Below are 15083 nucleotides of genomic sequence, written 5' to 3'. Positions count from 1 at the left end.
TTAGTGTTACAGATACAAGGATGTATGCACCAAAAACTAAATGTGTTACAATATTTGTTACTGGATGGGAGTATGGGTCCAGGCAACTGCCAACACCCAACACGTGTTTCAAGTACAAGCTTCATCCAGGGGTTCTCTGTAAAGTAGGATGATAATCCGTATGAAAGGAGTTATGATATTTTATACAACCTGTTCTTCAAACACATCAAAACAACACTTTGGTCAATACAGTTGTTGTGAATTCCGTTCTCGGGCTCCCTCCTGTGGTCGTGAATGGTACTTTGGTGAGTTCTGTCCTTGGACACCCTCTGGTGGCTTTCAGTGGAACTGCTGATCTTTGAGGTTGGCTTTCTCAGCTGCCCTCATTTATTGCTGCTACTGGCTTCCCTATTTAACTCTGCCCAGGTCGTTAGTTCATGCCAGCTGTCAATGTCTCAGTACTGGTTCAGATCTCTCTTGGATTTCTCTGATGACCTGTCTACTCCAGCAGAAGCTAAGTCCTTGCTAGTCCATTTGCTGTTCATTGGTTTTTTGAATATATTTCTCAGTACATGCTATGTTTTTGTCCAGCTTGCTATTATGATATTTCCTTGTTAGCTGGAAGCTCTGGGGGTGCAGAGCTGCACCTCCACACCGTGAGTCGGTGTGGAGGTCTTTTTGCACACTCTGCGTGGTTTTTGTAGTTTTTAATACTGACCGCATAGTTCCCTTTCCTATCCTCTGTCTTTCTAGAGAAGATTCGGCCTCCTTTGCTAAAATCTGTTTCATTCCTGTGTTTGTCACTTCCCTCTTAACTCACAGTCAATATTTGTGGGGGACTACCTTTACTTTGGGGAATTTCTCTGAGGCAAGGAAGGCTGCTATTTCTATCTTTAGGGGTAGTTAGCTCTTAGGCTGTGAAGAGGCGTCTAGGGAGAGTTAGGTACGCTCCATGGCTATTTCTAGTGTGTGTGATAGGATTAGGGATTGCGGTCAGTAGAGTTACCACTTCCTCAGAGCTTGTCCCAGGTTTTCCATTTTAACCATCAGGTCATTTCGGGTGCTCCTAACCACCAGGTCCTTAACAGTACAGCTGGCCCACAAAGTGTTAATGCATCTCAAAAGAGGGAAAAGAGAAGTTCTGAGTCAATTTTTTTTTCTTTGCAGCTTGTTTTGTCTTTCTTTTCCCCTTAACCTCTGGGTGGTTCAGGACTCAGGTGTAGATATGGATATTCAAGGTTTGTCCTCTTGTGTGGATCAACTCGCTGCTAGGGTACAGAGTATTCAAGATTATGTAGTTCAGAATCCGATGTTAGAGCCTAGAATTCCAATTCCTGATTTGTTTTCTGGGGATAGATCTAAATTTTTGAATTTCAAAAATAATTGCAGACTGTTTCTTGCTCTGAAACCCCGCTCCTCTGGTGATCCCATTCAGCAAGTAAAGATTATTATTTCTTTGTTGCGTGGTGACCCGCAAGACTGGGCATTCTCTCTTGAGCCAGGAAATCCTGCATTGCTTAATGTGGATGCATTTTTTCTAGCGCCTGGATTGCTTTATGACGAACCTAATTCTGTGGATCAGGCAGAAAAGATCTTGCTGACTCTATGTCAGGGTCAGGATGAAGCAGAAGTGTATTGCCAGAAGTTTAGAAAGTGGTCTGTGCTTACCCAATGGAATGAGTGTGCCCTGGCAGCAATTTTCAGAAAGGGTCTTTCTGAAGCCCTTAAGGATGTTATGGTGGGGTTCCCAACGCCTGCTGGTCTGAATGAGTCAATGTCTGTGGCCATTCAGATTGATCAGCGTTTGCGCGAGCGCAAAGTTGTGCACCATTTGGCGGTGCCCTCTGAACGGAGGCCTGAGCCTATGCAATGTGATAGGACTTTGACCAGAGCTGAACGGCAAGAACACAGAAGTCGGAATGGGCTGTGTTTTTACTGTGGTGACTCCTCTCATGCTATCTCTGATTGTCCTAAGCGCACTAAGAGGTTTGCTAGGTCTGTCACCATTTGTACTTTGCAGCCTAAATTTCTCTTATCTGTTACTCTGATTTGCTCATTGTCATCCTACTCTGTTATGGCATTTGTGGATTCGGGCGCTGCCCTGAACTTGATGGACTTGGAGTTTGCCAGGCGTTGTGGTTTTTCCTTGGAGCCTTTGCAGAGTCCTATTCCCTTAAGGGGGATTGATGCTACGCCATTGGCCAAGAATAAACCTCAGTACTGGACTCAGCTGACCATGTACATGGCTCCCGCACATCAGGAAAATATTTGCTTTTTGGTGTTGCATAATTTGCATGATGTTGTCATGTTGGGTTTGCCATGGTTACAGGTTCATAATCCAGTACTGGATTGGAAATCAATGTCTGTGTCTAGTTGGAGCTGTCAAGGGATACATGGTGATGTTCCTTTGATGTCAATTTCTTCTTCCACTCCTTCTGAAGTCCCTGAGTTTTTGTTGGATTACCAGGATGTATTTGATGAGCCCAAGTCCAGTGCCCTACCTCCTCATAGGGACTGTGATTGCGCTATTAATTTGATTCCTGGTAGTAAGTTCCCTAAGGGCCGACTGTTCAATTTATCTGTGCCAGAACATGCCGCTATGCGGAGTTATGTAAAGGAGTCCTTGGAGAAAGGGCATATTCGCCCGTCGTCGTCGCCGTTGGGAGCAGGGTTCTTTTTTGTGGCCAAGAAGGATGGCTCTCTGAGACCCTGTATAGATTACCGCCTTCTCAATAAAATCACGGTCAAATTTCAGTACCCTTTGCCTCTGTTGTCTGATTTGTTTGCTCGGATTAAGGGGGCTAGTTGGTTTACCAAGATTGACCTTCGAGGGGCGTATAATCTTGTGCGTATTAAACAGGGCGATGAATGGAAAACAGCATTTAATACGACCGAGGGCCATTTTGAGTACCTGGTGATGCCATTCGGGCTTTCTAATGCTCCATCTGTGTTTCAGTCCTTTATGCACGACATCTTCCGGAAGTATCTGGATAGGTTCATGATCTTATATTTCGATGATATTTTGGTCTTTTCGGATGATTGGGAGTCTCATGTAAGGCAGGTCAGGATGGTGTTCTAGGTCCTTCGTGCTAATGCGTTGTTTGTGAAGGGCTCTAAATGCCTCTTTGGAGTTCAGAAGGTTTCCTTTTTGGGCTTCATTTTTTCCCCTTCTACTATCGAGATGGATCCTGTTAAAGTTCAGGACATTTATGATTGGACTCAACCTACATCTGTGAAGAGTCTTCAGAAGTTCCTGGGCTTTGCTAATTTTTACCGTCGCTTCATCGCTAATTTTTCTAGTGTGGTTAAGCCTTTGACTGATTTGACGAAGAAAGGCGCTGATGTGGTGAATTGGTCCTCTGCGGCCGTTGAGGCCTTTCAGGAGCTTAAACGTCGTTTTACCTCGGCCCCTGTGTTGCGTCAGCCAGATGTTTTGCTCCCTTTTCAGGTCGAGGTTGATGCTTCTGAGATTGGGGCAGGGGCTGTTTTGTCTCAGAGAAGTTCTGATGGCTCCTTGATGAAGCCGTGTGCTTTCTTTTCTAGAAAGTTTTCGCCTGCTGAGCGTAATTATGATGTCGGCAATCGGGAGTTGTTGGCTATGAAGTGGGCATTCGAGGAGTGGCGACATTGGCTTGAGGGAGCCAAACATCGCGTGGTGGTCCTGACTGATCACAAGAATCTGACTTACCTCGAGTCCGCCAAGCGGTTGAACCCTAGACAGGCTCGATGGTCACTGTTTTTCTCCCGTTTCGATTTTGTGGTCTCATACCTTCCGGGATCTAAGAATGTGAAGGCTGATGCCCTTTCTAGGAGTTTTTTGCATGATTCTCCGGGAGTCCCTGAGCCGGCTGGTATTCTTAAAGAGGGGGTGATTCTGTCTGCCATCTCCCCTGATTTGCGGCGGGTGCTGCAGGAGTTTCAGGCTGATAGACCTGACCACTGTCCAGTGGAGAAACTGTTTGTCCCTGATAGATGGACTAGTAGGGTTATTTCTGAGGTTCATTGTTTCAGTGTTGGCTGGTCATCCTGGGATTTTTGGTACCAGAGATTTGGTTGCTAGGTCCTTTTGGTGGCCTTCCTTGTCACGGGATGTGCGTTCTTTTGTGCAGTCCTGTGGGACTTGTGCTCGGGCCAAACCTTGCTGTTCTCGTGCCAGTGGGTTGCTTTTGCCTTTGCCTGTCCCGAAGAGGCCCTGGACGCATATTTCCATGGATTTTATTTCTGATCTTCCTGTCTCTCAAAGGATGTCTGTCATCTGGGTGGTTTGTGATCGGTTTTCTAAGATGGTCCATTTGGTACCCTTGCCTAAATTGCCTTCCTCCTCTGATTTGGTTCCATTATTTTTCAGCATTTTTCAGTGGTTCGTTTGCATGGCATTCCGGAGAACATTGTGTCGGACAGAGGTTCCCAGTTTGTTTCTAGGTTTTGGCGGTCCTTTTGTGCTAAGATGGGCATTGATTTGTCTTTTTCTTCAGCGTTCCATCCTCAGACAAATGGCCAAACCGAACGAACCAATCAGACCTTGGAGACCTATCTGAGATGCTTTGTTTCTGCTGATCAGGATGATTGGGTGACCTTCTTGCCATTGGCCGAGTTCGCCCTTAATAATCGGGCTAGTTCTGCTACTTTGGTTTCGCCTTTTTTTTGTAATTCTGGTTTTCATCCTCGTTTTTCTTCAGGGCAGGTTGAGCCTTCTGACTGTCCTGGTGTGGATTCTGTGGTGGACAGGTTGCAGCAAATTTGGACTCACGTGGTGGACAATTTGACGTTGTCTCAGGAGAAGGCGCAACGTTTTGCTAACCGCCGTCGCTGTGTTGGTCCCCGACTTCGTGTTGGGGATTTGGTTTGGTTGTCTTCTCGTTATGTTCCTATGAAGGTTTCTTCTCCTAAGTTCAAGCCTTGTTTCATTGGTCCTTATAAGATTTCTGAAATTATCAATCCTGTGTCGTTTCGTTTGGCCCTTCCAGCTTCTTTTGCCATCCTTAATGTGTTCCATTAGTCGTTGTTGCGGAGATATGTGGCGCCTATGGTTCCTTCCGTTGATCCTCCTGCTCCGGTGTTGGTTGAGGGGAAGTTGGAGTATGTGGTGGAGAAGATTTTAGATTCTCGTATTTCGAGACGGAAGCTTCAGTACCTGGTTAAATGGAAGGGCTATGGTCAGGAGGATAATTCCTGGGTTGTTGCCTCCGATGTCCATGCTGCCGATTTGGTTCGTGCCTTTCATTTGGCTCGTCCTGATCGGCCTGGGGGCTCTGGTGAGGGTTCGGTGACCCCTCCTCAAGGGGGGGTACTGTTGTGAATTCCGTTCTCGGGCTCCCTCCTGTGGTCGTGAATGGTACTTTGGTGAGTTCTGTCCTTGGACACCCTCTGGTGGCTTTGAGTGGAACTGCTGATCTTTGAGGTTGGCTTTCTCAGCTGCCCTCGTTTATTGCTGCTACTGGCTTCCCTATTTAACTCTGCCCAGGTCGTTAGTTCATGCCAGCTGTCAATGTCTCAGTACTCGTTCAGATCTCTCTTGGATTTCTCTGATGACCTGTCTACTCCAGCAGAAGCTAAGTCCTTGCTAGTCCATTTGCTGTTCATTGGTTTTTTGAATATATTTCTCAGTACATGCTATGTTTTTGTCCAGCTTGCTATTATGATATTTCCTTGCTAGCTGGAAGCTCTGGGGGTGCAGAGCTGCACCTCCACACCGTGAGTCGGTGTGGAGGTCTTTTTGCACACTCTGCGTGGTTTTTGTAGTTTTTAATACTGACCGCATAGTTCCCTTTCCTATCCTCTGTCTTTCTAGAGAAGATTTGGCCTCCTTTGCTAAAATCTGTTTCATTCCTGTGTTTGTCACTTCCCTCTTAACTCACAGTCAATATTTGTGGGGAAGAGAAAAGAAAAAAATCCAGCTCCAGGAGTAAAATCTTCAGAAATTTTATTCAAACATCTTTAAAAATTGGAAAGCTACTTACAAAAAATATGGATCACAAAATAAGGATGGAAACAACCATCAAATCGCTGGACGCCTTTCGAGCGCTAAAAGCACTCTTAGACTTCAGCAAGAGTCTAAGAGTGCTTTTAGCGCTCGAAACGCGTCCAGCGATTTGATGGTTGTTTCCATCCTTATTTTGTGATCCATATTTTTTGTAAGTAGCTTTCCAATTTTTAAAGACGTTTGAATAAAATTTCTGAAGATTTTACTCCTGGAGCTGGATTTTTTTCTTTTCTCTTGCTCATTAACTGCAGCGTTGGACAGAGACGCTTTCCCTGCTCGGATTACACTTGGACTATGGAAAATTCTGTTATGCGGGTGAGCTGAAATATAATGTTTTTTCTTTTCAATATTTGTGGGGGACTACCTTTACTTTGGGGAATTTCTCTGAGGCAAGGAAGGCTGCTATTTCTATCTTTAGGGGTAGTTAGCTCTTAGGCTGTGAAGAGGCGTCTAGGGAGAGTTAGGTACGCTCGACGGCTATTTCTAGTGTGTGTGATAGGATTAGGGATTGCGGTCAGTAGAGTTACCACTTCCTCAGAGGTTGTCCCAGGTTTTCCATTTTAACCATCAGGTCATTTCGGGTGCTCCTAACCACCAGGTCCATAACATACAGTATTAGTAAAAATATATTGTGGAGCTTATCAGTTTCTAATGAACTTTATCAATTACATGGTAGCACCAAAGAACATATTGTGTCAAATTGTGAATGCTGCTTAAAACGGATCTGTCAGTGTGTTTCACAAATCTACGTGCAGTATTAAATAGATCTCTTAGACCTAGTGAATCTGGTGTACTTACTTAAAAAAAAGTCACAGTGGCTTTTGAAAGTTTAATCTCAATCTCTGTCTACCTAAGCCTGACTGACAGCTCCTCAGCATCCGTCCTCCCTGCTGCTGAGGTCTCGCACTGATCACTACAAGCTGCAGCTGTTATGCTGGGTGGGTGTAGACTGAAGCTATTTGGACTCATAAGCTATCTCATGCTATAGCTTAACACATAAAATCAACAAAAAAAATGAGCGCATAAGTCTTGATTAATTTCTCCCTGTATGTCGAATCTGACCAGTTCATATGAGCCGGGCCCTACCTCTTCTGTACCTGTTAGTGCCTTGTTTTTTACTCATGTGTATTGTATTTGTCAACAGTATATTTGCCCCCTTTTCACATGTAAAGCGCCATGGAATAAATGGCACTATAATAATGTATAATAATAATAATAATATTTTCATTATTCAGTGTATTGTTTTATCACATTACTTCTAAATATAATTTAAAGGAAATGCATTTGGAAGTCACAGACTGTGCTACAGATGCCACAGTGCCACTGCCTAGAATACCAAGCACATCAGGTGGGTGGAAATTTGGTAAGAATTCTGAAAGTTAAAAAAAAAAATGCCCGTTCTCTCTGCTCCTGTTTATATACTGTATTTTTTTGTTGCTATCATTTTGATTTGTCTTTTTGTGCTTGGAGCATATTCTATCAAAAGGTTTGTTCATGAGTTTATCAAAAGTAGAAGAAACAACATTCTTTTGTTTAGTCCCCCAGGTCTCCAGCTTAGATGCTCTGGCGGTTCTTAGTCCTTACTTCTTTCTTTCTGGCAGCACTGACATGATGTGACCTCTGTAGCCACTCACTGGCCCCAGTGGTCCCATGACATGCTGGAATGACAGTTACATTATAGCTGCTGGAATGTACACCAAAGCAGAACAGCAGAGCGAGCCTGGCAGGACACTTTCCAGATGGCTTATGCATTTTTATTTAACTGTAATGTTCTTTGTACATTTTCTGCCACCAGTTTTATTTTGTATTCTAGCACAAACCATCTAATGGCCAAATGTTTTACAACAAAATTTAACCCCTAAAGTGCTCTCCTAATTTATTTTTTTTTCTTTTAGAATTAAGTATATTTTTCAATTTTTACCTGACCACATTAGGAGCGTCAGTTTTTATTATTATTATTATTATTATTATTAAATTTTGCTTTGTAAGGTTTTTAGGTTTTTTACATTTCTAGATACATCTATTTATTTATTTATTTTAAACATTTTCTAAACATAGATGTTGAATTAATTGTTTTAATTGCAACAGTTGTAACTATTAAAGGCATTGTCCGAGACTTTTACATTGATGGCTTATTCTCAGGATAGGATAGGACCTTAATATCCAATTGGCGTGGGTGGAATACCTGGCACTCCCGCCGATCTGCTGGCAGCAGACGGATGTGCTCGGTTGTGGAGCTTCACAACTCCATCAACAACATTGTGACTGTAGCCAGGTACATCCACCGTGTATTTAGTTTTTGTGAATCAATATTTTTAATATAACTTATAATGAAGTATAGTTTTGTTAGTATCCCTTCACAAATATATACTAATTGACAGAATACTACAATTTTCTGACTTAGTTATTACTGTACCAATAAGTCCATAAACCTTTGTGGATGGATGTGCTCAGCTGCATTGCAGCAGAGCTCCTTCAGCTGTATAGTGGCCGCGGACAGGTACTGCACATCCGCCTCTTTTTTTAATTAGTAGTGCATCGGGAACAGCTAATCAGTGGAGTTGCTGGCTGTTGCACCTCCACAGATCAGATATTGATGACGTGTCCTAAGGATCGGCCATCAATGTACAAGTCTAGACACCCTCTTAAAAGGGGTCGCTCGTGTGTGCTTCTTGTATATTACAAAACTTGCTTAATAGCAGTTCTTATACAGTTGAGTTCATTGATTTCTTATTTATTTTTCAACTGATTTACTTACACATTCCTTTTTTGACCCCAAGGACATTCTTACTATTGTGTTGTCACCTTCCTTGTCAATCAGTGAGCATACTTATAGCTTTTTATTTATTTTAAATTCTTTATCACTTGTTCTTCTAATCAGTCCTTTTCCCCTAATTAGTCCTATGAACTGGTTGTTTAACCCCTTCAGATGCCACGGTCAATGCTCACTGCAGCACCTTAAAGTGTTGCAGAAAAAAAATTATTTATTATTGAAAAGTATATATACGGAACTGGTATCAGTGCATCTGTAATGACTCATACTATAAACAAAAACATGTTCCGTTAAAAAAGGTGCTAAAAAAAACTGCAAGTCACCTCTAAAATAATAACCTTTCATTAAGTGTTTTAGTGCTGCCCAAAGTGTTGACGTAACACAATGCAGAAACATTTCAGTGTAAAGTATTGTTTCTCCTATATATATCAGGCTATATGTCCTATCATTATAAGCTTAGATGTATACCAGGCAATACAGTGGCTTGTGAAAGTATTCACCTTTTGGCCTTTTACCCTTTTTGTTACATTACAACCTGTGTTTAAATATTTTTGTAATCCGATTTGTGTGTGATACATCAGCACAAAACAGTCTAAGGTGGTGAAGTGAGAAAAATATAGGCATAATTAAATGTATGGGATCAAATAACTAAAATATTGCCATGTGCATATCTATTCACCCCTTTTGCTATAAAGCCCCTAAAAATTTCTGGTGCAAGCAATTACCTTCATAAGTCACATGCTTAGTGAAAGGAAGTCCACCTGTGTGTAATCTAAGTGTCACATGGTCTGTCAGTATATACACCTTTTCTGAAAGGCCACAGAGGCTGCAACACCATTAAGCAAGAGGCACCACTAACCAAACACAATGGAGACCAAGGAGATCTCCTGACAAGTCAGGGAAAAAGTTGTTGAGAAGTACAAGTCAGGATTGGGTTATAAAAAAAATATCCAAATTTCTAATCATCCCTCGGAGCACCATCAAATCCATCATCATCAAATGGAAAGAGCATGGTACCACAACAAACCTGCTGCTCATCCTTTGTATTTGTCATGTAGTAAATCAGTATGCAACAAAATACATCACAGACATTCATCCCACTAATTGATAAATGCAAAATATTAATTAAGACCTTCCCACCGCTGCCAATTTTTTATTTGTTTTTTCTTCACCCTCTTCCAAAAGCTATAACTTTTCCATTTACATAGTTTTTCCATTTCTTTGTAGTTTTAAATTAAGCCATTCATTTTACCATACAATGCATTGCAAAATGGGAAATGGGAAAGAAATTCCAAGTGAGGTGAAATTGCAAAAACAAAATAGCAATTTCAACATTGTTTAGGGGGTTTTCTTTTTACAGATTCATTATGCAGTAAAAATTACATGGCATCAAGATTCTCCAGTTCAGTATGAATATGGTGATATCAAACTTATACAGTTATTTAAGTACCGTATATACTCGTGTATAAGCCGAGATTTTCAGCAAGATTTTTTGTGCTGGAAACGACCCCTCGGCTTTATACACGAGTAAATTGTCCAGAATGCGGGACAGGGAGTGGTGTAGCAGAGGCAGCCGCCGGCTAGCAGAAGACATCATACTCGCCCTCCGTCGCTGCATCTCCATTGTCACGGTGCCGGCAGCTCTCCTCTCCTGTGCTGAGCTTAAGGTAATGAATATGGACAGGTCTCCACTCCCATAGGTGTGGAGCGCATATTCATTACCTTAATGAGCGGTACCACGTGACCGCTGAGCAGAGGAGAGGAGAGCCGCTGGTGCCAGGACAACGGAGATGCACGGACGGAGATCCAGGCGTGAGAAGGGTGAGTATGACAGGGAGGGGGTGCAATGTGAGCCATGCATGCAACCAGGGGAAGGAGGGAGCTGAGCCATGCGGGACGGGGGAGCCGAGCCATGCAGACCAGGGGAGCCGAACCCATGCGGGATCCTGGACCTGAGCAATGCGGGACACGGGGAGCCGAGCAATGCGGGACCGCCGGGGGAGCCGAGCAATGTGGGACCTGGGGAGCCATGCATACAACAGGGGGAGCAATGCATACAACAGGGGGAGCCATGCATGACAGGACAGGGGTATCCACACATACCAGGACAGGACGGGGGGAGCCACATACCAGGACAAGACAGGGGGAGCAACATACCAGGACAGGCCAGGAGGAGCCACATACCAGGACAGGACAGGGATAAGGGGGACAATGCATACCCAGTTTATACTCGAGTCAACAAGCTTACCCAATTTTCCATGGCAAAAGTAGGTGCCTCGGCTTATACTCGAGTCGGCTTATAGTCGAGTATATACGGTATGTAAGTGATAAAAAAAATTCTTATAAATTTGCGTCCCTTCCTTTTTTCCTTTCCCACCTCTCTGGTAATTTGATGGATATTTCAACCGTTTTAACTATATAACTAAATATGAAAAAAAAATATTTCTGTCACCATTTTCTGAGACCTGTAACTTTTTCTTTTTTGATCTATTGAGTTATATGAGGGCTTATTTTTTTGTGGCGCAAGTTAATGTTTTTATTGATACCATTTTGGGGTACATGCGATGTTTAACCACTTTTTCTTGCATTTGTGGGCAGACATCAGACAACCAAAAACAAAATTCTAGTATTTCAAAATTTGTTTGCACTACAGCTTTTACCGTATGGGTTAAATAAAGTCATATTTTTTATAGATAGGACTTTTACAGTACCGGCAATACTGAATAATTTTTATTTTAATATCTTCATATTTAATGGGGGAAATGGTGGGGTGATTTGAATTTTTTAAATTTATGAAAAAAAACAAAACCTTTTTGTCTTTATTTTATTTTATTCCCTTTTTAGGAAACTGCAACCTGTGATACAATTTTTTTGCAGTACAGAAAATCACAGTCTCATATAAGTCTAGCCACAGGCTGGGTTTCACAGGGGCACTGCCATGGAGGCCTTAAAGGGATATTCCCATCTCCAAGATCTTATCCCAATATGTAGGAGGTGTAATAATAATAATATTAACAAGTAGCTCCATTTAGAAATGTAGTATAGCTGTATCGCTATGCAGGGCATTGAAGTAGCTTAGGTATCCACAGTTACAACCAGTCATATAGTGACAGTTAGCTAGTTGTTAGTGGTAGTAACCAAGGATACCTAAGCCATTGTATTGCCCTGCACATGGGGTAAGTGACATAACGAATCAGAAGAACTATGCTACATTTCTAATTGGAGGTATTTGCCAATATTATTATTACACATACTTCATATTGGGACAGGATCTTGGAGATAGGAATACCCTTTAAACAGGCCCTCAACTGCCACGGCAAAAGACAGCTGTAAATCACTGGTCGGGGTGGAGTTATATAGAGCTCCTGAATATGTGGGACTTCATGGCAGCAGGTTTACTAGCCCTCCAGTGATAATCTCCTTAAGATAAAACACCAATATCCGTTTACTGCATTTATGAGTAACAAAGTAATTCAGCAACCATATAAAAAGTAACAGTTCCCTTTAACCTAGTAATTTGTTACATCCCTTTTTGTAACAATAGCTGTGAAAAACATAATTATGGTTAAGATTTAGTAGCCAATAACCTTATGCTGAAGTGTGATTGGGTTACAGAGCAACGCACGTTACGTACTGCAGGTGCGGAAAATGTTTTACACATAAAATATGCTACTGATGATTAATTGGTTTCAGGAAATTGATTTATCAATTCATCTTTACCAATAAAATAAACCGGAGCTGTGCTTTCCTTTATAGACGTTGCTGCCTGTTCTAATGTAGATGTTATACCTGTACCTTCATCAACTGTGCAACAAAATACAGAAGAGGATCCTGCCAGTAAACCACAACGGAAGAGATCACACAGTGATCCAATCATCCATGATTTTCCCCTAAGAGGTAACTTTGAAAGACAAGAAAATAACCGTGCGTCTGTGTATTTAGCAATAACAAGACAGGCAAAATTGGTTAATTAGCAGTTGCAAACAGGACCAGGATACTGAGCTGGCACCAATGCTTCTAGCATACTTTGTATCTACTTCCCAAGATTTGGCTACTTACACAACACTAAAAACAGATTGTTATTGGCAGTACTCCTCTAGCCTGGTATCAGTGACCAATCATTTAAAAAAAGGTTCTAAATAATTTTTACACTTATCAATAGTAGAGAAAACATTAAGGCTAATTCATTAAACTGTATGTGCCAGAAAAGAGGCGTAAAACACTTTGAAAAGTCTCAACATTTTCATGCAAAGCGGAGAGGTTCAAAAATGTTGCGACTTTTGCCCTTTTCATGCCAGTTTAAAGCAGCTCTGCCAATATGGGCGAAACTGGTTAAGAGATGGGACTAGGCATGACCATGGCCACCCATTAATTTCAGCAAAAGTGGTGGTGTTTCTTATGACAAAAATGTTTGTTTTCTGGCAAGGCGCAAATCTTTGAGAAGATATGCCAAATTCATTAAATGGCATGCGCTACTTGGATGAGTTTTCCGAGAATTAGATGAAATGGTGTCCATAGTATATTTCAAATTGCAGCCCATCCTAGTTACGTATCAGGCCAGGCTGCAGACTGAAAAAATATAGCTCCCAAGACCTATGTGTCAACTGACAAGAGTTGTAGCACACATACCTCAGTGGGCAGCCGGGAGCATGGTTGTAACAAGGGAAGAAATATATCTATTCCTCACTGAGCACAAGGGGGTTATCTACAGCTTCAGCCTCCTAAATGTTTATTTGTTTTCCAGTTGGTTGCAGTCAGTCTCCCTGCAGACTGCGTACTGCTGCCAGACTGATGCAGAAGGGAGATGAAGCTGGAGATCTCGACAAGTACAACATGGATTTAAATATTTCTTCACACATCACAACCTGCCCCTGACTAACGAATGTGTGATACAGCTCTCAGTTGAGTCTCAGGGGCTCTATGTCTTCAGGCTGAAGCCCATATTGACATGTGACTAGTATGGGCTATAGTTTGAATTATATCTGGAAAGCCATTTTATCTCGTTCTCAGAGAATCCCTTTAAGGAATTTGAAGCATTGTACTCCAACGAGTCATTAATTGCTACTGTTGTGCACAATACGATTATTAGATATGATTTCATATATGCATAAACCTGGAAAATTAGGAACAGACCTGTTTCAAAATTATGCTAAATATTTGGATTTTATTCCTTACAAAACAATGAGAAATTTTCCTTTTACATCACACAAAGTATAGCGATTTTTCAATCTATCTTATCCATCCACTTAAGGAGTTCTTACCCTTCTTTTAACCATATCAGAGGTCCATGGTCTGACACTAGTTTAAACCTACAGCCTAGTTGGTAATACATCAGCATATGCACAGCCAAGTATATGGCTGAACACTCTTTCTCGTTAATGTCATAGTTTTTCTTGCAGGAAGAGAGCTTCTGACTGAGATACAGAATGGGATGTTCTTCCCCATTTATTTGAGACAGCAGCAAGATGTGCCTTTTCGATAGCCATCACTTTCATCATCCTGTCCTACAACTGGGTGACATGCTCTATGATGCTCCAGTGTGGCGTGACCACGACTACCCAGATTTCCTTGGTAATGTCTAGGAGCCCTTGCGGATATCAACCATACAGGAGCTCGAATGGAAATTAGTCAGTGGAGGCTTGAGGAACTTCTCTGATGGAGAAGAGCAGAAACGGAAGCAGATAGTCCCAGTCTCGACCATCCTTCTCAATGATCTTCAACATGGCCTTTAAGGTGTTATTGAAACACTCTTATTAGGCTGTCTGTCTGTGGATGGTAGACTGAGGTTCTCAGCAGGGCAATCTGGGGGACCTTACACAGCGCCTTCGTCACCTTGCTCATGAAGTGGGTTCCCTGGACTGTCAAGATTTCCTTTGGCAGTCCCGTACTAGCAAAAATATGGACAAGTACTGCTTCAGGGTACCGGATCACATTGTCCATGACCACTAGGATGTATTGATGCCCCCTTACAGACTTAACTAATTGACCTACTAGGTCCATGGCAATTCACTCAAATGGGACCACTTTCACAAATAACGGGACTAAGGGATTTCAGAATTGAGAAGAGGGAGTGTTTATCTGGCAGGTGGGGCAGGACCTACAACAATTTAGGATCTCCCGGCAACATCCCAGCCAATAGAATCTCTGCATTATTCTCTACATCCAGATGTCCCCCCAAAACATGCAAATGGGCCATGTCTAAAACCCTCCACTTGTAGGGTCCTGGAACCAACATATGCTCCAATATCTCACCTCCCCTCAGTTTGGTCACCAGATACAATAACTCCTCATTGACTGCAAAGTGTGGGAACCAGGTGTCTGCCCCTGGCTCTTAAGCAACCCCATTAT

The 15083-nt window shown here is 42.3% G+C and overlaps 1 protein-coding gene across 1 annotated transcript in view; it reads left to right on the top strand.

Annotated features, from left to right (window-relative positions):
- Positions 1–15083, top strand: part of ENTREP1 (endosomal transmembrane epsin interactor 1) — a 180578-nt gene that overhangs the window by 153604 nt on the left and 11891 nt on the right. The window contains exons 8-9 of the mRNA XM_077249074.1: positions 7238–7310; positions 12492–12632. Coding sequence (XP_077105189.1) covers positions 7238–7310; positions 12492–12632 — 214 coding nt within the window. The remainder of the gene's footprint in view (positions 1–7237; positions 7311–12491; positions 12633–15083) is intronic.

This window comes from Ranitomeya variabilis, chromosome 1, assembly GCF_051348905.1.
Source record: "Ranitomeya variabilis isolate aRanVar5 chromosome 1, aRanVar5.hap1, whole genome shotgun sequence".
Taxonomy (NCBI): Eukaryota; Metazoa; Chordata; class Amphibia; order Anura; family Dendrobatidae; genus Ranitomeya; species Ranitomeya variabilis.
Note: the sequence above shows the minus strand (reverse complement) of the source record. Positions and strands in the feature narration are given on the sequence as shown.